This window comes from Propithecus coquereli, unplaced genomic scaffold (assembly GCF_000956105.1).
Source record: "Propithecus coquereli isolate 6110/MARCELLA unplaced genomic scaffold, Pcoq_1.0 Scaffold871, whole genome shotgun sequence".
Lineage (NCBI taxonomy): Eukaryota > Metazoa > Chordata > Mammalia > Primates > Indriidae > Propithecus > Propithecus coquereli.
The window spans coordinates 380,319-401,016 of NW_012154963.1; the positions used below are offsets into that span (position 1 = coordinate 380,319).

Sequence of the window (20,698 nt, forward strand, 5' to 3'; positions counted from 1 at the left end):
TGCTCACCTCCGCGCTGCCGCCAGCTTCCACCGTGAGAATCGGACGCCAGACCGAAGGCTTGGAGAGCAGGTCCGACTCAACAAGCACAAGCACATGGCGCCCAGGAGGAATCCACATGAAAAGTCTTTCCTTCCTCCAATAGAGGCTGGCTCAGTCATCGTGACTTTGGTGCAGCTGTGGTTAGGAGGTCACCTATCTTGACCGCCTGTGGCCATACTCATAGCCCAGGCCACCCCACAGACATGTGGGGCACCTTCAGGCATCCCCCACTTCCCACCCCAGGCACCACCAGACCCTCAGCTGTGTCCTACCAAGATAGACCCTGGCTAGGAAAGCAAATGACCTTGAAGTTCCCGAGGGAGGCGGCTCCGGCCTCTGCACCCTGGCAAGCCGGCCACCAGCTTCTTCCTGGCCTGGCCTGCCCTGTGCCTCACGGAGACGGCAGCCTGCTGTGTCCTCGGGCCCTGCTGCCCCTGCAGACCCACCTGCTTAGCTGGGGTAAGGTGACCCAGGCTGCCAAAGGCCCACATCTGCCTCTTTTATTTTCTGGGAGGCTCCTGATTAAAGCAATCCCTTTTATTACTAAAGAAACGTCACATCAGGTATCATAATAATAGTCACGTTTGATCTGGCTGAGTTTAAGAAAAGATATCATACCTTTTTATAGAAGCGAGGGGATTACAAACACTGGGTTTCGCTTCTGCATCAGCAAACTTACGGTTGGGACCTGCCTGCAGTATGGGCTGTAAACACAGTCCCGCACAACCTCAACACTCTTCTCGAACTTCTAGAATACCAGTACTCTGGCTTCCGAACCTCTCTTCTTTCTTCCATCTCTAAAGTCCCCTGGGAATTTCAAACTTTCAAGGGAGACTCCCATTTCACAACAAGAAAAAGACCCTTTTTTCTTTAAACAGTTCACATTTATTATAGATAACAATAAAAAAATCTTTTAAAGACTATCAGTATTGTATTACCAAGAGTGAGGTAATATGTTTACAAAACATTTACAGAATTTGATATGCAAATGACTTTAGGAAGGAAAGTGAATTAAGACACTAGTAATAGAGGGAAAACCAAAGAATCATTAGTACTGAAAACAGGGAAATGACAGCAGCATTGTAAAGAGTGGCAAGGTGCTAGGAGTAAGAGACGTAACACGAACCGCACACTCAAGCCACAGACGCCCCTTAACTTCCTTACAAGGAGAATGAGGTGGTACGTTACTCAAGAGTCAACCCTGTGAGCGTTTGTGCGGTCATGTGCTTTGAACTCGTAAAGATGCACTGGACTCTATGGGGTAACACAGTGCCACCCCTGAATCAACTTAAAAGAACAGATCTTCAGCCTGGGGGTGGGGGGATTGCTGCAATTCAAATAGTTCTATAAACATCTCTGGGCACATGAGGACTGTTGAGTGGAGCGTTTTCTTGGCAGCTGTCAGCAAAATCGCCATCTGAGACACAAGAAAGAGAGAAGAAAGAGAAAGCAGGGGACCATCTTCAGGTCCTTATAATTTGGAAACAGGAAGCACGAGTGGCATCGGCACAGAGGCACTGACTAACCCTGCCGTGATTTGGGGGGACGGGCTTCAGGTGTCAATGAGGAGCTCACCCTCTAAAAGGAAACGCATGGCTGTGGTCCAGGAAGGCAGGCAATCCCAGAAGAGGCCCAGGAACGTCTTCAGTGTGCAGGCAGCCACGGAGGGCTCACCTGACAGATGAGGGGCTTCTTGGTCTCACCCCAGCCCTTCCAACCCCCCATGGGGCACACAGCCTCCAAACAGCTCTGTGGTCACACAGCACCCACCTAGCACCTTCAGAGTGGAGCTAAGACAACACAATCAAGCATGTACGTGCCTACCATGCACACAGACGATGGCTGTGTAGGTTTTGGCACATATCTTTAAAAGCACAGCCTCTGCCACACACAAAAACACACATCACATGTCTTTATCATGGAGGCTACCCCTATGCAACTTCTGGACAGATTCACAAATAACCTGCTTTTCCCATAAAAAGGTGGAAAAAAAAAAAATGAGGGCCTGTACAAGATAGAGCAGCTTTGTCATTGGGAATCAAAACATAAATGTAAAAGGCAAACTAATCCCACACTCTGATTTGCTTCTATGAAGCATCCTTTGTGACTTGACCTAAGTTTCTATTTGCCCCCTGCCCACCAGCACCTACTGCCACGCATGTGCACACACGAACAAGCACACGCTTGCTCACACGCACACACGCAAGCCCACAATTTCCATATACAAAGCAGGGCTCCTACAAGCCACATGCCACCTGAGTGGCAACGCGGGCGTATGCTGGTTAGCTAGAACCAGCACTGCGGAGTGTCGACATGGCAAGTGTGACTACTCTGTTTCCAAAATACCCTTCCAGCGACTGGAAGGGCCACCTGGTCTCTGAGGGCAGAAAGCCACTAGAGAGCACAGAGGAGATGATCTACAACGCGTTTGGAACATGCTGCAGTTAAGAGCGACACAGAAGAAAAAAGGGAAAGAATCCCCTACACAAGTTAACACAGAAAAATCCTGCTCGGAAAAATATCAGAGATTTGAAAAGGAGGAAAGAGAAAGTAATGTTTAATGATGGCGGCATTTTCCTGGAGTCGCAGGGAGTCCCTCCTGAGGCCCCAGCACCCACTTCAGAACAGTCAGGGGATGGGGCGCGGGACTGGGTGCTCCGAGGGCTGCCTCTGAATTCTCAGAGGAGGGACCTCGAGGGCTGTCACTGAATTCACAGGCCATCTCGACTAACCGCAAGGAGACGTGAGAACTACGATGCAGTTTAGGGGAAACAGGTTGGCAGCTTCTGCTCCGTGGGAGAGGTGGGGCTCAGCTCTGGAGGATGTAACAGGAATCCACCCACTAATGGACAATGCAGAGTTTGTTGGAAAAATTTTTTGCATCAATATTTGAAATAAAGTCAATCTCTTAATTGGTATATAAACTACTTTTCTTTGAAGAGAGCCCTTGTGCTCTGGTTTGATTTTGTGCACACTGTATACAAAATCTATGGCTATTGAGTTAAAGTTAGGGTGAGCATTAAAACTACCTGTCAAGATAGCTTTGGGATCAAATGACTACATTAACCATCTGGAGAGCTATCTGCTATCTAGAGGTGAGGAGTCGGCACAGTGTCGCCGCTGGGCGGGCGGGCAGAGCGTGGCTGGCTGTCCAAGCAGGTGTGGCCATCCCCTCCGCACACTAGGCACAGGCGTCGCAGCACTACCTGGAAATCATGGAGCTGGAGTGGGACTGGCTGGAGGAGGTGGTGGCAGCACTCAGCTGGGAGAACCCACTGTGGCTGGACTCCAGGCTGGTCATTGAACCTCTGCAAACAGCACAGGGAGGGGACAAGGCATGAGGACCCACCTGTAAGTCGCCCACCTGCTCTCTGCCCGCTCCACTCCGTCCCCATCAGCACTTAGAAAGTGGAGGTGGGTTGTAAGTGTCCCACCAGGGGGAGCGGCTTCCCGTGGCCTGCACACGGACATCGCAAAGCAAGCAGAAGCAAAGTCTGCTCCACCTCCCTGACGCTCTCGCCTGCGCATGTGCAAGGAGTCTCAGCTCCAACAGCTGACCCCAAAGCTACTCCCTGAGTATCCCTAGGACCTGCTGTCACTGTTGACCCTGTACATGGCACAGAACTGCAGCCTTCTCCTGACCGCACCTAGCTCTCGCAGCAGCAGCTGCTGTGGCAGGGAGCCATACCTGAAATCCTCAGAGCCGATCACTTCGGTGTAGTACATCACTTTACACTTGTGAGAAGAGACCTGCAGGGAGGCCAGCACGTCGTCCACCCGGGGCAGGTTGGTCGCAGCACACGCAGGCATGCTATGGAATTTCCACTGCAGAATGTAGAAGCCCGGCCACCTGGTCACATGTGAGCCCTAAAACAAGTAAGGTAGTGGCAGCTGAGGAAGACTTCCTTCCGATCCCAATACTGAATGGTCTGAGCACTGCCAAGGGCAGGTGTCTCTGAGTCTCATTATTTAACAGCAATTATGTGCCCATGTCGATGAGATCAAGGACCTGCTATTATTTGGGTTCACTGCCAGGAATTCAACAATGTCCTTCCACCTACTGAACGTGGCAAGGCTCTGCCTGTGCTGGAAAGGCCGCAGGGACAGACTCTGTGTCTGCAGCCCTGGTGAGGCGACGCCCCCATGGGGAGGAAGGCCACATGGAAGCAGGTGCCTGGCAGGTGGCAGAGCTCTGCAGGAGCCCTCCGCTTGAGCTGGGGGGCTCAGCAGAGGTCCTCTGGACCAGGCAGTTCCTTCTCTGACATGCTTCTAATCATCTACCGGCACATTCTGGGTTAAAAGGATGTCAATCTATAGTCAATCTAAGTCAATTTATGAAAATTACTTTCTCCATTAATTCTGGATTTAAAAATTGTGATAATACAGCTTAAAATGTTCATTATTTTAAAAATTGGATAAAACATTCTCTCTTAATCTGCATCTAAGACCACTAAAACACTGGCAGGCTTATCCCTGAAAACTGTAAAGGCAGCAAAATTATGCATCTATTATGAAGGCCAAAAACAACCAGAGAACTACCATTTGAGCACAGGCACCCAAAATAACTGGCCAAAATGTTAAAAATGAACTGACAGCATTTTTAAACAAATTAGAGTGTTTGGTAATGAGAGTTAATAGTTCTCTAAGTACTTGTTCCTCTCACTTCTATTTAGTGTGATTTTCCTTTGAAAAAGACAAACGCAACACGGTCAAATTATGTCTCAGTGAAGTCTTCTGAAACCCAGCTGTCTATGTGCATATAATGCTCTTTCCTTCCTGTCACATGTTGCTTTTGAGAAAATTCATGTGCTTTAGATACAAGTCATGGATTCTGTCCAAAACCACTGCTTAGGCTTGAGCTCTTTCTCTTCTAAGACTCACTGGGCTTCCGGAGCCATTCCGGCTGTCGAGAAGCAGAACTACAACTGGCCACCCCTAAGGGCTCTCCACAGATGCACGGTACCTCGAGAAGCCACACAAGCTTCTTCAAGGAACGAAGCAAAAGACTCCTCTCGAGAGAGTCGCCTGCTGCAGAGAATCTCAGAGGCGTCGTGTTACCTGCACGCTTTCTCCTTCTTTGCAGATGAGAGGCGACTCCACCATGCTGTAGTCACGGCCCAGCTGCCAGACTTTGTCTATGAGCTGCACATTGTTCCCGCCTGGAGAAGTGATGCTGTGGGCCCCCAGGGAGTCCTTTTTGGGTGGCTGTGGTGATCTCTTGGAGTGATAGATGTTAAAGACAATGTCCCCTTTGCACACGTCAAAATCCCAAGTGATCACCGAAGAGGCATCCACAATCTGAATGAGAATCTGGAAAGAGAGACTGCATCAGACAACCGAGATCCATGAGCATGAGCCCCACACCGATGCTGTGACAACACCATCCCCTCCAGGGCCTTCTCAGTCCAGACGTGTATGAGCTTGGGGGCCAGGGGACACAGATCCCTGTGGGCGAGTCTCTTTACACAGAGTCACTTGACCATGACCATCCAGCCTTCCCACCCACTCTTTTCATTCTTTCGACCAGTGGTTCCTGCTATGTGTGTCATGTACCAAGTTCTGTGCTGTGCTCTAAACCCACAGTCCAGAGGTTTCCAGCACATGACCTGCAGACAGCATTCTAAGAGACTGGGTCTTAACAGCACAGCACGGCAGCACTGTGGGGCTGCACGGGAAGGCTCAGTGGACTGCTCTCAGCTGCAAAGCACCAGAAGGCCCTAGAGAAGGTAGAAGCTCAATAAACAGCAGGCAGAGGAGCCACAGGGCAGTGTTCCGAGCCAGGGGTGAGGCAGGAGCCAGGCATGGGCCTGCCACAGTGAGGGGTGCTCGAGGGCATGGTGTGGGCAGGGTGGGAAACGCCCCAGCTGTGGAGTGCCAATCTAAAACCTGAACTTATGCTGCAATGATAGAAGCTTCCCAGCAGGGAATGATCAAACTTAATAGTTTCAAAAGATTGGTGTGGGAAGGATGTGAGGATTAAAAGCAGCTGCACAGAGTTCCGTAGTCACTGAAAAGGAAGCAGAGGAGCAGGCCCTGCCCCTTGCCCCTGCAGCTGCCTGTCAGCCTCCACCGGCACCCACCGTGCCCTCTGCACTCGCTGCTCTGCACGCCGGACACCTTCTTCGATCCTACCACTGCCACTTCTCACCACTAAAATGCCACTTCCGAATGTCCTTAAACAGATTCATGAACAGCAGGTGGCTCTACATGGCACAGACAACTATCTCCAGCAAAGTGGCTCCCCAGGACAGATCCATCCTGAGACCTTGTCCCCATCCTGACAGGCACTTCCTTCCTGCATTCGCAGTGGGGATAGTTAATTCAGCCTTCATTTCAGGTGTGTTACTTTCTTGGATCTGTACTTTGAATAATCCCCAAAGCAGAATTGCAGTTTTTACCATTTTCACGTTTACACATGCTCTGTGACTCACATGAAACATGCAGTGCCCCTAAGTTCTTCAAACATAGACAAGACTGACAGTCACCTCGTAAACAACAAGCAAGCACTCTGCCTTGTCGAGCCTGCCCTCCAAGTAAGAAATTAATACACACAATCCTTGAGACAGTTATGAACTTTGAGATTCCTCCTACAGAACTGATGAGTAAGGCACACCAAATTCGTCTCTGCTTGTTCAAATCACGGCAACAGTATTCCCTTGTCCACTTGCCCTACAAGTGTCAGGCTGGCCATAGGGAGGTACCAAATGCAGCAATAATGCCCTGAGCCGGTGCTGCCAGGTCGGAAGGCGGGAAGTGGTCAGCTCCTGGCTACCACTAGCGGCCAAGCCAGCACTGCAGTCTCACTCAACACCTGCTCTGTACAAAGCGCCACCGTCCTGTCCAACCACTCCGAGCCACAAACCTTGCCCTAGAGCTAAGAAGGATGATTCCACTGTGGGTCCTGCAGCTTAAGGTCATTCACGACGCTATAGCAGACACATGGTGCATATAGAAACACAGGAATACTCTTGCTTCTGCACCTCAGCGTGACAGCAAGAAGGGAATAGAGACGTGCTGTTTCTCCTCGCTCCGTAAGACTTACAAAAATCGGCAAATTCCTTAAAAAACATAAATAACCAAAACCCAGTCAAGAAAAAATAGCAAATGAAATTTGTTCTCTATAACTATTAAATAAACTAAATTCAGGAGTTAAATCTTCTGACAAGGAAAGATCTGCTACTCCATCTCAGTGCTAAGAGAGTGTAACATGGAGGTCAGGAGGTGGTCGAGAGGTCAGATTTCCTCCCCAGGTCTGAGCAAGCTGACCGGGCACAGGTGCTTTCTTCTCTGAGAGCCCCGCTCTCCCACGCTGACATGTACTGAAACGCAATATCAAGTGTCAACGAAAGTCCAAAGACAAAGACCAGAGAGACGAGCTGACTGTTCTAAAGGAAGGCCGGCTGCAGAGCACTGTGGCGAGGAGGCCCGAGGGGCGGGAGTACCTCGTGCGGGGCCCCTTTGAACACACTCGCCGACTGGTAGATGCTCTCAGTCCACAGCTTGAGGTCCTCGTTCTCCAGCTCCTCCGCGGTCCTGTACAGAGATTTGGGGACCAGTCCGCCCTCTGGCACTTCACACTGCAAACGCAAACATGGCAGTGAAAGCTTTGAAACACACACCAACCTGTGAAGCCCTGACTTGCCAGCCAGCACCCATCCCACGTGCCCAACTCCTGGAGTCTGCCTAGAAAGGGAAAACACTGGCAAGGCGGTAAAATATTCTGTACTACTGAGCAATATATTTCCTAAAAACCACTTAAATATATGTGTTTTACTTTGAATAAATGGGAACAGTTGAGGCAGATTTACCGCAGAATCTGTACTAATATGCATGAGGCACTGGACTCAATTACAAAAGCTGGTTTATATAAGAATTAGAAGTATTTACATTGCACTGTAAAGGAAAATCATTATTTTAAGAAAAAGTTTTATTCTCAACAGCCACAGGCATTATTTTTATGATACGAAATTACAGTCAAGATATATAATCAATGAATACAGCTTTGTGTCTAATCCAAGTCAAACGACCAGTCTATAACACCAGCAAAAAACTAATAAAGGTGAATTTCTTTTATATTTGCTTGAATTAGGTAAAGTTGAATTAGAATTTACATATACCATAAGTTTCCTTAAATGACCTTGATACAATGACTTCACACTCAAGTTCATAAAATCCAAGTACCACCTATGTTATCAGCCCCAGGAGGCAACGATGTGGAAAATAAACATAGTCTTCAACTTGTAGAGCAGCATGAATGGAAAATGTCACAGCAATGACAAAATGTTAGAAAAATACCAGACTGAACAGTGGTTAAACACCCTCTAGCCACAGGAAGCGGAAGTGAATGGCCTTCTCTTCAACACCCAGCCAGACAGCAGCTCAGGAGAGCTGGGAATCAGTTATAAACACCCTCGCTCACGAGCGTGTCTCAGGGGTCAGCACGTGACACGTGCAGGCATGATGCACCGTGAGCCAAGGCTCCTGCTCCACCTCAACTCTTCTAGTCGTGGTGAGAAGGAGCAAAAACAGGGAGCAGTTGCTTCTATAATGATAGCAGTTCATGGGTTTCTACCAACTTGACCCCGTGGTTTATCTCACAGGCACTTGGTAAATTAGTCCTATAATTTACTTCCTCTTTGCATTGTGCCGTGATTATGCCTGCAGTTTCCTCAAAGCAGAACTGATGAGCTGAGAGCTAACCTTGTATGTTTTCTTAATTTTTCTAACCATTCAGAAAGATTCCCCTGAAAGCCCAATTCATTAGCTAAATACATGAGTCAAATCCAGTGGGTACACATCTCAAAAAGCTAACTTTGTATGAAGGATGACTGAAAATCCTTTCTGATAAGAACCATGATTCCCTGCTGGCTTTAGCCGCCACCGTGTACCACGGAGCACTTCATTTGGACCCCTACAGTTTCCATGTCTTTAACCCTCCCATGGCTCGATGTGTGTTGTGGGCTGCAAGGGGCCCCAGGGCTCTCAGCTTCTCATAGCACAGGGTATGCAAGTGGAGGTCTTTGCCTCCAACAACTCAATGTATTAAAAACCCTGAACTTACATGAAAGAGAAACACTTCCCTTAATTTTTTCACTTTAAAAGTACTATTTTGATTTATTTATTGTCAAGGGAGAAATCTTCAGAATTGATTTGATTTTAACAGTATCTTTTTAGGCCGGGCGCGGTGGCTCACGCCTGTAATCCTAGCACTCTGGGAGGCCGAGGCGGGCGGATTGTTTGAGCTCAGGAGTTCGAAACCAGCCTGAGCAAGAGCAAGACCCCGTCTCTACTAAAAATAGAAAGAAATTAATCAGACAACTAAAAATATATAGAAAAAATGAGCCGGGCATGGTGGCGCATGCCTGTAGTCCCAGCTACTCGGGAGGCTGAGGCAGGAGGATCGCTTGAGCCCAGGAGTTTGAGGTTGCTGTGAGCTATGATGATGCCCCGGCCCTCTGGTCGGGGAAAAAGAGAAAGCCCTTTTCTAAAAAAAAAAAAAAAAGTATCTTTTTAATGCACAGCTCCTCTAAAACAGGTAAAAGATCTGATTCACACACAAAGCTAGGTGAATAAAGCAAGCTACAATTACATTAGATTCTAAAACAAATTTTCATTTGTATTTAATAATGAAGAAATGTGCATTATCGACAATTATCTAAATGGTTCTCTTTGGTTTAACCCTGGATCAGAGAGATGACAGCCAAGAAAAACAAAACAAAAACAATCCAAACTAAAAGTTCTCACAATTATTTGTGCAAACCAACACCCACCTTTCCTACCCTATAAGTAGCCAAATGTGCAGCTCCACGCCTGATACGTACCATGCACTCCCCACTCAGGAAATCTGGAATAATCTCTCTATCGATGTAATCCAGCAGGCCCCCAGGACCCTGGTAGTCATTTCCTGCATAAATGAGGAATTTCCTTCTGGTGTTGTCATCAATGAATGGACTAACCTATACATGAGGAGAAAAGACCATGTAGTCATGTTTGCTTTGCTGTCTGATTTTCAAAGATTAAAATTACAATGTGATATTATGAGTAGGACGGCGGGGGGGCGGGGACTTCTAGTTTGATAAACTTTTCTGTAAGATCCATTTGCATGGCATTAGGACAATCAGAAAAATTTTGCTTTTGTTCTACTTCTTAAACAATATGAAATATTTTCTCTTCTCATGCTTGTTTTTCCCTAACCGATTAAGACATAAGGTCACAGACACGGGCACGTAAATGCGTGCACATCTGCTTTCTGAATGGCTAGAGATGCTAACAGTTACCACGAAACAGGCCCCACACCCACCAGCGTCCAGAGGACAGGAAACACCCTAGGCGCCCGGAGGATGAGCAGGCGGCCCAGCGTCTCGGGGTAGTTGGCCTCCACCACCTCGATGATGCGCAGCAGGGCTTTCACTCCCGGCCTCCACAGGTGGCGCATGTTCAGCCCCTCCAGGTCCACCAGGCAGGTCCATGAACTGCAGGTTGCCCAGAGAAGTGTTTTATTCAATAGATGGCATATTTAGCAAACTGTGTCCTGTATTTGTTTTTCTTTTTTGTCATTGATAGCCATTTCCAAATATACATAACTTTTGTGAAAAGTATAGTGACATGAACTCTATATCTACTTGAGTGAAACACTAGAATCATTACTGTAGGACCAATTCTTGAATATCAAAACAATCAACAGCTGATTGACAATGAATAAAATTCTCTCTCAGACACGCTCAGTGATCCAGCAAACAAGGCCACAACGTGCTGTTCTAGACATGCTAAGCCACTCCCCTGACCGGCTGTCAACAGGGCACACATCTGGCATGCTAACATGCACTGTGTTTGAACTGCAACGAGCTATTCTTCAACAAATATTTATTGAGTCAAGCGCTGTCTCAGGAGCTGAGAATATAGCAGTGAGGAAAAAACCCTCAAAACCCCTCCCCTCATGGAACTTACACCCCAGTGAACCACCTATATACGCCCTTCTCAATGTCAGCCTCTGAATCACTGCACGTTTTCAAAACACTTCACAGTAACTAGAAGCATGGTTCAAAAATACAGAATAATTCTGGGGAGAGGGGAGGCAAAAACGAACAAGCAAACAGCCTGCAGCCTGGGCTTCTAAGGACCACGCAGGCTAAGCAGACAGGCCGCACCCCACCCAGACTGACATGACAGCAATGCCTGGGGGCACAAAACATACCAAAACCCAGCAACTGCCCCATACCTGACCATATTACATGTTTATCTATTTTCTACCTTTTAGAACAACTTGGAAAACAGTAAACTACCAGATTTTGGTTCTAAAAATCAACTAGAAATATTTAAGTCATATTCTCAATAAGCTGAAAGGAAAAACAAAATCCCATACCTACCTGATAGGGCGACCAAAGACTTTTGTGTTTTCCTCACACCGTCTTAGCCCTTCTTCATTTATGGAGAGAACCTGCGCATGAAAGGGCCACACAGAGTCACCACGACTAGTCTAGTGAGGGCAAAACTATTGCATTAAGCTACGAAAGACAGTGCCATTAAGACAGTGTATGATAGGTAAGCGTGTAAACCAAAAAAGTCATCTATTTAGATTTTCTCACACATCCATACACACTAAACATATCACCAAAAAAAAATATTTCACTCTCAAAAGAGAATAAACACTAACGTCTATGGCAAAGGTACCAGCTATCGGAAGTGAAGTAAGGGATCAGAGGAGTCACCAGATGAGCAGGGGAGGACTCCATCTGGGGACCTGTCTTCAGAACAAGTGCATCTGGGGGAGTAGGAGATAAGTGTCTGTGAAGCGTGGGAACATTCTGGTACCACACGTACCAGCCAAGAGAAAAGGCAGTCTTAGAACAGACTCACAGCTTGGCTTCAGAGAGCCCTTCGATTTACATTAACAAAACCTTCCCCGACGGAAGAAGTCCGCCCATACTTTCGGGCGTGTGTGTGCATGCATGGATACGCACGTATGCGTGTACACACACACTTGGTGGGGGAGGGGGGCCTAACAGAATATACAACAAAATGCCACCAGCAGGTATTTTAGAATATGAGATTATAGATGTGCCCTAAGTTTTTGTCTACTCTTCTCTGGGGAGGGGAAACACGCCAGCTGTGGCAGAGGAAGGGATGGCCTGAGTCAGGGGGAGGACAGGTCAGCAGGCCTTTATGACGGTCCAGACGCAAGACGCTAAGAGCCTGCGTTAAGGACGTGCCAGTGGAAAGAACGTGACGAAGAGATCTGACATGAGTGACATCTCAGCAGATGGGGGTGGAAGGTGGGGACCAATGTGACGTGGGAGTGAAGGGAAAAAGACGGCTCGGAGTCAGCTCCGTAGCAGGCGCCGGGAGGAGGCACGCTGTTTCACTGATGCTTCCATGGTGAAAAGCATTTTTATGACTTTTGTGTCCTTTGTTGAAATTTTAAAATATATTAATATTTCCTTTCTAACTATAAAAGCAATACACGTTTGTTATAACAGATCCATCGTAATAAACCAATCCTGCTGGCAGGGAAAGGACGTGTGGAGCCAAAATGGAGCGTGGCGTGCCCGCAGCCACGCACTTACATATCTCAGCAGGGCTTCCTCCCCGAGGGCTCGCACCAGGCCTTTGGTGTCCATCTGTCCCAGCCTGAGCACATACAGCGGCCGCCCGTCTGCGGGGAGGGGAAGGGAGGGTATTATCAGCGCCATCCCTGACCTAAAGCTGAAGAAACAACTCTTAAGAACCTTAAGGAAATGTGTTCTCCTATATTCCAGAGGAGCCTGAAGTTCTTTCCCACTCTTAGAAGCAGCGACTGATTTCTGTGTGTGGTGGTGTGTCCAACATTTCCCCCAAAACAACCGTAAAAGAAAGAGTAAGAAGCAACTGGCGTGGCAGCTGAGCAGGGTGCTAGAGACACGGCTGTGCTTCGGAGAGGGAGTGGAGCTGGGGCCCCCGCCTGGGCTTGGCAGGAACCGCCTGTACTGCCCACGGGCTGGGCGCAGTCCCCTCACTTAAACAACCAGGACTGGGCAAGACCCCTGATTTTCAACAGCAGGGGACACCAGAACGTCCATACACACTTTTCCTATGAATACAGAGCACTTTTAAAATTTCTCTTCTTAGAAAAATAATTTATTTCATAAGTTACTAAAAAGTTAATGTCAAGATTTTTAAAATGCCAGCCTCCCTCAAAACCCACTATAAGGACCAAGATAAATGAGAACATCCTTGAAATCCCTAAATCCATACCAACCAGCACATGGTGGCTCTAATTCTTCATAGCCTAGAGGTCTAACGGATGGAGCCTGAGAGGAACCCAACTCATTATGAATGCGCTATCATCAAGGACCAGCTACACAGAGGGGAAAAAGATCTTGCAGGCCAGAGTGTATCCCTGGAGTCAGCACTACCTAGCCTGCTGCCACTCAGTGTCAAAAGGGAGTAGCAGAAAGAACACAGACGGATCGCGGTCCTGAAAAGGAGCTAAGACTTGTCTTCTGTCATTAATGGAGGATCCAGAGTGTCATCTCGACACGGGGGCCGGGGGTGCTGTAACATTCACCTTGTATATATCACCCAGTGAACTCCATATCCGAGGAGAATCTGGCTCTACAATCATCCTACTTAAAGAATAATGGTTTTTGCGCCCCAAGACCTTGTTGACAGGCCAATTTATAAAAAGTTTCTCCTAACATTTAATAAGACACATTTGTCAGTGCCTTACTATCAAACTTTTTAACCCTTAAGGGTTGGGTCACAAAGCAGAGTAAATACAAATATTATATGCTGCCAGTAAAAATTAATAAAGCTACAATTAATCTGGATAAATACAAAAGATTAAGTCAGAAATACAGACACATCAGAGCCCCTCAGTTCTGAAAGGGCTTGCGCAGAGGCAGAAGGGACCAGGTCTGTGGTGACCCCTCACGGCTGCCCTGCAGTGCCCGTGATCCCAGCCTGTCCAGCACCACGCTCTGGACCAGGAAACAGCGCACCTTTGACAGCGCAGGTCCTTCCTGCAAGGCGTGATACGAAAAGCAATTCAAATGAACTGTGTTTTCAATTTCTCATGTTTAAAAAAGTTTTCTTTTTATTATATTTCTCATTTAAACTATCTTCATTTTAGGTGTATCACTGTCCTTCATCTATGCTTTACTTACTCCCCAAAGCAGCACTGAAGTTCTTCACTGTTTTGATGTAAAATATTAAATACCTGGCTAAACATTTTTACAGCTACTATAGGGGTTTAAGTCACTGAAAAGCTCCTTAATTAGCACTATGCCACTGAAAAACTTCTGCCACAGATATTTCAGTGTTTTTAATAGGTCAAAACTAACTCCACTGAACTAGGGAAGTGAAGTCATTTCCCAGCATGATTCCAGTCCCTGAGAAGCAGCAGTCGCAGGCCCCTCCTTGGCTGCCCAGGGTGGGATGGCCGCGTGGCCATGATGAAATTTACTGTCAGTGTCTTCGAGCTGGGGAAAGTTTCCAAATTCTAAGAGTGAGGAGGGACAATGCACCCATCTGGGCTTCACGTAGCTTATGGAAGGTCGTCTCTAAGGGCATCTTTAACGACACATCCAGACAGACACGACAGAAACACAGCTGCACGTTCACACACACCTTTGTCGTGATGGTGCCAGCCTCCCGCATAGTAATCCTGAAGGACCTGGGGAGGGTTCCAGGTGTCCAGAATGTAGTCTACCTGGTGCTGCTTCCGCCAGGTTAAGGACTGACACATGATCTCTCTGGCTTTGTCAATGTTAAAATCCCGAGCACGTAAGAACCGAAGAATATGCTCATCTTTTGGAATCTATTAAGAGAAAAAGATGTTTCCAAGCAATGTTAAAAGTTGCTAAGGGAAAACACCAAGTTGCTAGGAGAATAAGACTCTAAAACTCCCACTTCTTGTCAACAGTGAGCTGCTTTATTATGCTATTCAAAAGTAGCTGTTACCAGAAAAATCTTCCTTAACACTTTAGAAAACCAACATTATTAGTCTGAATAATCTTTATAGTATTCCATTTTAGTTTCAGCACAGTAGAGTGAAGGCATACATAATTTCTTAAGCAAACACTTCAATTCCATGAACTATCATGAACCTATGAACTATGAATCTATGCCCTTTTCTGTGTATATATCACACTTAAATAAAAAATTAGAACATAAAAACACGTTGGTTTTGGTAATGTGGTGTTGCTCCTAACTTACAGGAACCTTCCGTAGATTCCACTACTGTCAACTGATGGGTCAGCCTGCCTGAATAAAGAACAAGACCAAGACCGTGTTCTAAGTCTCGTGTGGACCAGGTACCTTCCTCCATGGCTACCTGCCTACGCATGCAGATGACTGGTACACTGGCAGACCAAGAGAGTGCGCGCAGAGCCCACTCACCACCCCACTCTTGGGAAAGCAGCTCAAACCATGTGACCTACTCATTTGGCATCATCTTCACTCAGAAAGGACCAGTTATATGGAGGTGGTTACGAATGCAGGTTCTGGAACCAAAAGGCTTGGGTTCAAATCCTGACCCACCACTCGCTGTGAGATCTTGGGCAAGTTACTTTTCTCTGCCTCAGTTTCTTAATACGTAAAACAGAGATGATGAAAACAGCACCACCTCATAGAGCTGTTGGGAGGATTTAATAAAAAGCTTAAAACAGGGTCTAATACATGATACACAACAAATGGTAGCTACCATTATTGTGGTTATTTTCTCGATGACAGGTATTGAACAGTACACAGTTATTCAGTCTCTAGTAACCAGGATTGACAAAATTAGAGATTAGGCCAGCTACATGCAATGCCTAGCTTCCCTTTACTAAATAATGTCAGTAACTTGCTACACACACGAACCAGCCTCTGCTTGCTACAGAAGACTTATTATAAAAATTTAATTCCTCATGAGGCTAAAATTTCACCAAAAACTTCAAAATTCAAGCTCAAACATTTCTAATCCCTGAACTCCTTTTAAACCTCTGAAAATTTAAATGTATGAATATTTGGGACACACTATTGCTTTATAACTTGACATTAAACTAGATCATTCTCTGTAAAGTCTAGAAAAATATAGCTAATTATATTTGGAAGGGTATATTATAACTTGCCACCAAGGACTCAGATGCCACACACAAGATAGAAATTCAAAGACTTTCGGTTTGGAAGGAACATTTCCAAGTATGGCAATTGGGAGTATCTGCTCTCAGCAACTATGGATGGGACGAGAGAGTCTGCAACTTCATGCGGCCACCACCCCGCATGATGGTGCCAACACTCACCTTGCCCTTGTGGGTCTCCTGGAGCCACTGGCGAAGCCTAATAAGGCAGCTCTCCTGCAGTGGGGTCAAATCACCCAGGTATCTCTTGATGTAGTCTGCATCTAGTTTGTCTGGAACACAAGTGACATGACATTATTTACAACAAAGAACACTACACTTTCCGCTTCTCAAGTCCTCCTGCTTAGTGAAGTTAATGCGTGTTCCTAGATTCTCAGCGGTAAAGGAGACTGCAGAGATGGCAGATTTAAACCAGACACCCTAGAGAACTTCAGTGATAGTCTTTAAGATCAAATCACTGACTAAACCACAGGTGAACTTCCTGATTCGCCAAGTCTCGATACTATACACAATAGAACAATGGCTTTAACGGATATTTAATGTCTGTTTAATTCCAAGTTATACAGAGAGGCCCTACATGATGTACATATATAAAAGCAGATCTAAATCTATTTTGAATAGAGCTACTATGTTCAAGAATACAAGAAATCTTTTTCATGATAAGGTAACAAACAGGAAGAATGAGATAGCAAAATAAGTACAACAAAAAAAAATTCACAAGGTGAAAAATAAAATGTATTCTAAACCATCTGCCCACACCCACCATCTATTGAAAGCTAACAAATGGCGTAGTTTGGCTGTAGAGAATAATGTATAGAAATAGAAATACCAGTATCTTAACAAAACTTCTGAGTGGCAGAATTTTCTTGTGTTTTCTTATTTTTTATGTTTTCTGAACTCTGTACGATGGGCATTACCTTATAATTAAAAATAAGAAGGTTATGTGCACGTGTACGTGTTTGACAAACACGACACGCAGCACAGGCGCTAAACACAGACCTGGGCTCAATCCCGCCAGGCCGCTGCCTACCAGCGTGACACTAGGCTACTTACTCAAGTTCCCTGCGCCTCAGTTAACCCGTATATACAATGAGGATAACAAGCATTTCTACCTAACAGGACCCATCGTTACCTGAGTAAACAGAACAGTACCTGGCACACAGTAAGCATACAAAGTGTTAGATGATGTTATCACTGTGCTGAGAGGACTGTTGCCTCACATTCACTGAAGGTACCTTCACCTAACATAAATGAGAAGAAATAATTTTCCAGTCTCAATAAAAGAATAACTTGATATCACTTCCTGCCTATTAAGAAAATCGAAGAAAAAATTAAAAGAGTATATTATATAAGCTAGAGGACAAGGGCCAGAAACAAAAGCTGGATCTTTTCTCCACGTGCTATCTACCATCCCAAGGAAACAGAGCAGGCGGCAGCGTGAGGGGAGGGAGCAGACGCCGCACTCCTCCCTAGTCCAGCTCTCAGAACCCAGCACCTTCGGGACCTACCGTCAGGAGTCCCCACCACAGGCTCAGGTGCCCCGCCAGGGCTGCCGAGGGCCTCGCCACTCAGCCCTTCCTTAAGGGCAGCGTCTGGGATGACGATGGCCATGGCCGCTGCTTGTTTTTTGCACGATGAAGATGATGATGACGATTCTGCAGAGGGTGTGATGGAAGGTGGAGTCCAACGGGGCACAAAGGTTATGCCTTCTTCTTCCAATTGACGAAGGTAGTATTCAATGATTTCTTTTCCCTTTAAAATGAAACCCATTTTAAGGTAAATATATATTCAATATTGAAATTATTCAACCCTTGCAAGTTTTTAAAACACTAATAAAACTGAATTGTTATAAAAATAAATAGGGGAACAAAAGGCAAACACCCTTACATTTTTTTTTCTTAGCTATTTTACTTCCTCTTCTCTGCAAGTTTAGGAAATAATATCTAAAGAGATGGAACTTTTTATAGGACTATTTTAAAACACTGATTTATTGTACTTGTACTCAATATATGCTTTATGTCTCAGCCCAAATTCTTTCTAATACAGTACCCTGAAAATAAAACAAGCCTTCGAAATCCCGTACAATATATTTCAAAACCATGATGCCATAATAACCAGCAAGCAGCAGCACACAAACAAGGAGGGAAGGTCTTTCCTGCAAGATGAAACTAACCATCTGAGGGCTGGGGACCCCTGTGAGCCTGCCTGGTAAGAATCTCATCAGTGCAACAGTACTGCAAACCTGGGTGGGACCTGGGGTGCCATAAGCTAGCTGCTGCTACTGTACCCCAGCTTGCAACTTTCCTGGCAACCCCGAGCAGAGTGCTGTGGGCAGCAGCTACATGCGCCTCCTCCCTCCATCAGCACTAGCAAGCTGGACCCCTTATACCGGAAACTGAGGCACAGGCAGGGTCAAAGTCTCCTTTTTAAGCAATGGCTGACTCCTCCCCAGCCTTCCAAAAAGACTGCCAACCCGTCATTTCAGAGAGAATCCCAAGATCAACTCACTTTTTTAATGTTGCTGGTATATTGTTTCATTGCAATTTTTTCCACAGTACTTTCAAAACCAAAGAAAGATTTAATATCTAAACTCGCAGACTGTTCAAAACAGGTCCAATCTTCATTTTCAGGGTGAACCTGCAGATAGAGAGAAAGAGTCCCACTAACTACACTGACAACTGCATTATCGTCTGTCAGCTCCTCAGTTAACTGGTAACCAGAAGAAACACGCATTTTACTAAAAATGTCACTACCATGAAAACAGCAGAAAAAAATTATACAGTAAGATTCGAAATCATAAAAATATCCAAATAATTTTTCCAAAATATTCTAAAAATGACCATAAAAGGAGAGCTTCATTTTCATTCTTGGTTCCTTCATGCATTCAACATACTCGTGCTGTGCGTCCTCCATTATGAACAAAAAAACCCTTCCTCTCTGATGGGGGACAGAGGATGAACCATAAGTATTACAGATGAGAAACTACATGTCTTGGAAAATAAGTGCCATGGAATAAAGAAAAGCTGGAGCAGGGTTATAAGGACCAGGGTGGGGCGGCAGGCTGCAGAATTAAACAGGGCAGTCAGGGATGGCTTCGTGGAGGCAGCGGAGAGGGAGGGAGTCAAGCAGAGATCTAGACAGAGCAGTCCTGGCATCGCCTCTCGGAGCTAAGCCCTGGCAGGGACCTGCCTCATGGCCAGGGAACAGCAGGAAGGCCGGGAGGCCTGTGCACACCAAAGGAGGGACAGGAGAGATGCAATCAGGAGAGAACGCAGAGCCGTGTAAGCCACTGGAAGGACTCTGGGCTTTTCCTCTGAGTGAACTGTGGAGACATTACAGGGTTCTGAGCCCAGGGAAGTGATGTGGTCTGACATACTTTAAATGGATCACTTTGGATTCAGTGTTGAGGATACCCTGCAGGAGGGCAAGGGCAGAAGCACAGAGACCTGGCAGGAGTTACTCTAACAATCTGGTAAAAGAAAATCTTGAACCAGGATGGTAAGCAATGAAGATGCTAAGACAAATAAACGCTCTCAGCTCTAATCTAAAGGTACACAACATCTTGGTCCTTCAATATGTATTTCTAAAGTATTGCAGTGGGACCAGAAAAGAAGTGGCTTATGAAAGTAACAGTTGAAAGCAAATCAAGGCATCACTTGGCTGCCTTAACTGCCACAACCATGTAATCCATTCTGCAGGAGACCACACCTGCTACCCTCCTGATCTCCCTAGTCAGAAATGAGTAACAGTATCTGATGAAGTACAGCCCTCTAACACAAAGAGATGCACTGTCTACAACAGTGATCAAACAATCCTTGTCAGCACCATCTTGCCATCTTCTGCCAAATGACGGAGATTACTCACGGTATAGCAGCAATGCTCGTTAATGATGACCCGATTGGAAAACGTTTCATTATGGGCCTCGATGTGCAAAGTACGTTCCCGAGAATTCAGTGAGTTTTTCTGGACAAAATAAACATAATCAACTCCGGCAATCTTTAAAGACATAAAGAGAAAAAAGGTTTATCAATAATACCCAACTGCAACAGGAGCTGTAAGCGTAACTTCATTTTGTCTTTTGGGAGACTTGCTTCTAAGATGTCCTTTTCAGTTACCTTCTTCAGCAGTCTGGGTGCATCTATATCCAGTTTGCAGCGCCTTTCGATGACATGAATAGCCCCATCTTCACTCTTGAATTCATTCACAGTGTCACTGTCCACGAACATCGGAATCAAAGGACATGTAGGGAACCTCCTTTCATAGGCCTATGAATTAAAAAAAAAAAAAAAGACCAAAAAAACGATTGAACAAAGATACAGACAGTCTGTTGATATTCTCCCTGTAACAAAAGCATCTCTCAATAAATGACAACAAGGGGGCATCACAACTCTCTATGTCTTTACATCTGAAGCTTTCATTAAAAAAGAAAAAAACGGGCCGGGCACAGTGGCTCACGCTTGTAATCCTAACTCTCTGGGAGGCCGAGGCGGGCGGATTGTTTGAGCTCAGGAGTTCGAAACCAGCCTGAGCAAGAGCGAGACCCCGTCTCTACTAAAAATAG

The 20,698-nt window shown here is 46.0% G+C and overlaps 1 protein-coding gene across 1 annotated transcript in view; it reads right to left on the bottom strand.

The window, feature by feature from the left end:
* Nucleotides 1-2,903: 2,903 nt before the first annotated feature.
* SEC14L1 (SEC14-like 1 (S. cerevisiae)) overlaps nucleotides 2,904-20,698 on the bottom strand; it is a 50,753-nt gene continuing 32,958 nt past the window's right edge. The window contains exons 3-16 of the mRNA XM_012664220.1: nucleotides 20,253-20,402; nucleotides 20,002-20,133; nucleotides 18,646-18,774; nucleotides 17,646-17,889; nucleotides 16,300-16,409; nucleotides 14,645-14,834; nucleotides 12,604-12,692; nucleotides 11,407-11,477; nucleotides 10,341-10,512; nucleotides 9,862-9,996; nucleotides 7,483-7,617; nucleotides 5,099-5,350; nucleotides 3,729-3,907; nucleotides 2,904-3,348 (exon numbers count right to left, since the gene is read on the bottom strand). Coding sequence (XP_012519674.1) covers nucleotides 3,243-3,348; nucleotides 3,729-3,907; nucleotides 5,099-5,350; nucleotides 7,483-7,617; nucleotides 9,862-9,996; nucleotides 10,341-10,512; nucleotides 11,407-11,477; nucleotides 12,604-12,692; nucleotides 14,645-14,834; nucleotides 16,300-16,409; nucleotides 17,646-17,889; nucleotides 18,646-18,774; nucleotides 20,002-20,133; nucleotides 20,253-20,402 — 2,094 coding nt within the window. The 3' untranslated portion in view covers nucleotides 2,904-3,242. The remainder of the gene's footprint in view (nucleotides 3,349-3,728; nucleotides 3,908-5,098; nucleotides 5,351-7,482; nucleotides 7,618-9,861; nucleotides 9,997-10,340; nucleotides 10,513-11,406; nucleotides 11,478-12,603; nucleotides 12,693-14,644; nucleotides 14,835-16,299; nucleotides 16,410-17,645; nucleotides 17,890-18,645; nucleotides 18,775-20,001; nucleotides 20,134-20,252; nucleotides 20,403-20,698) is intronic.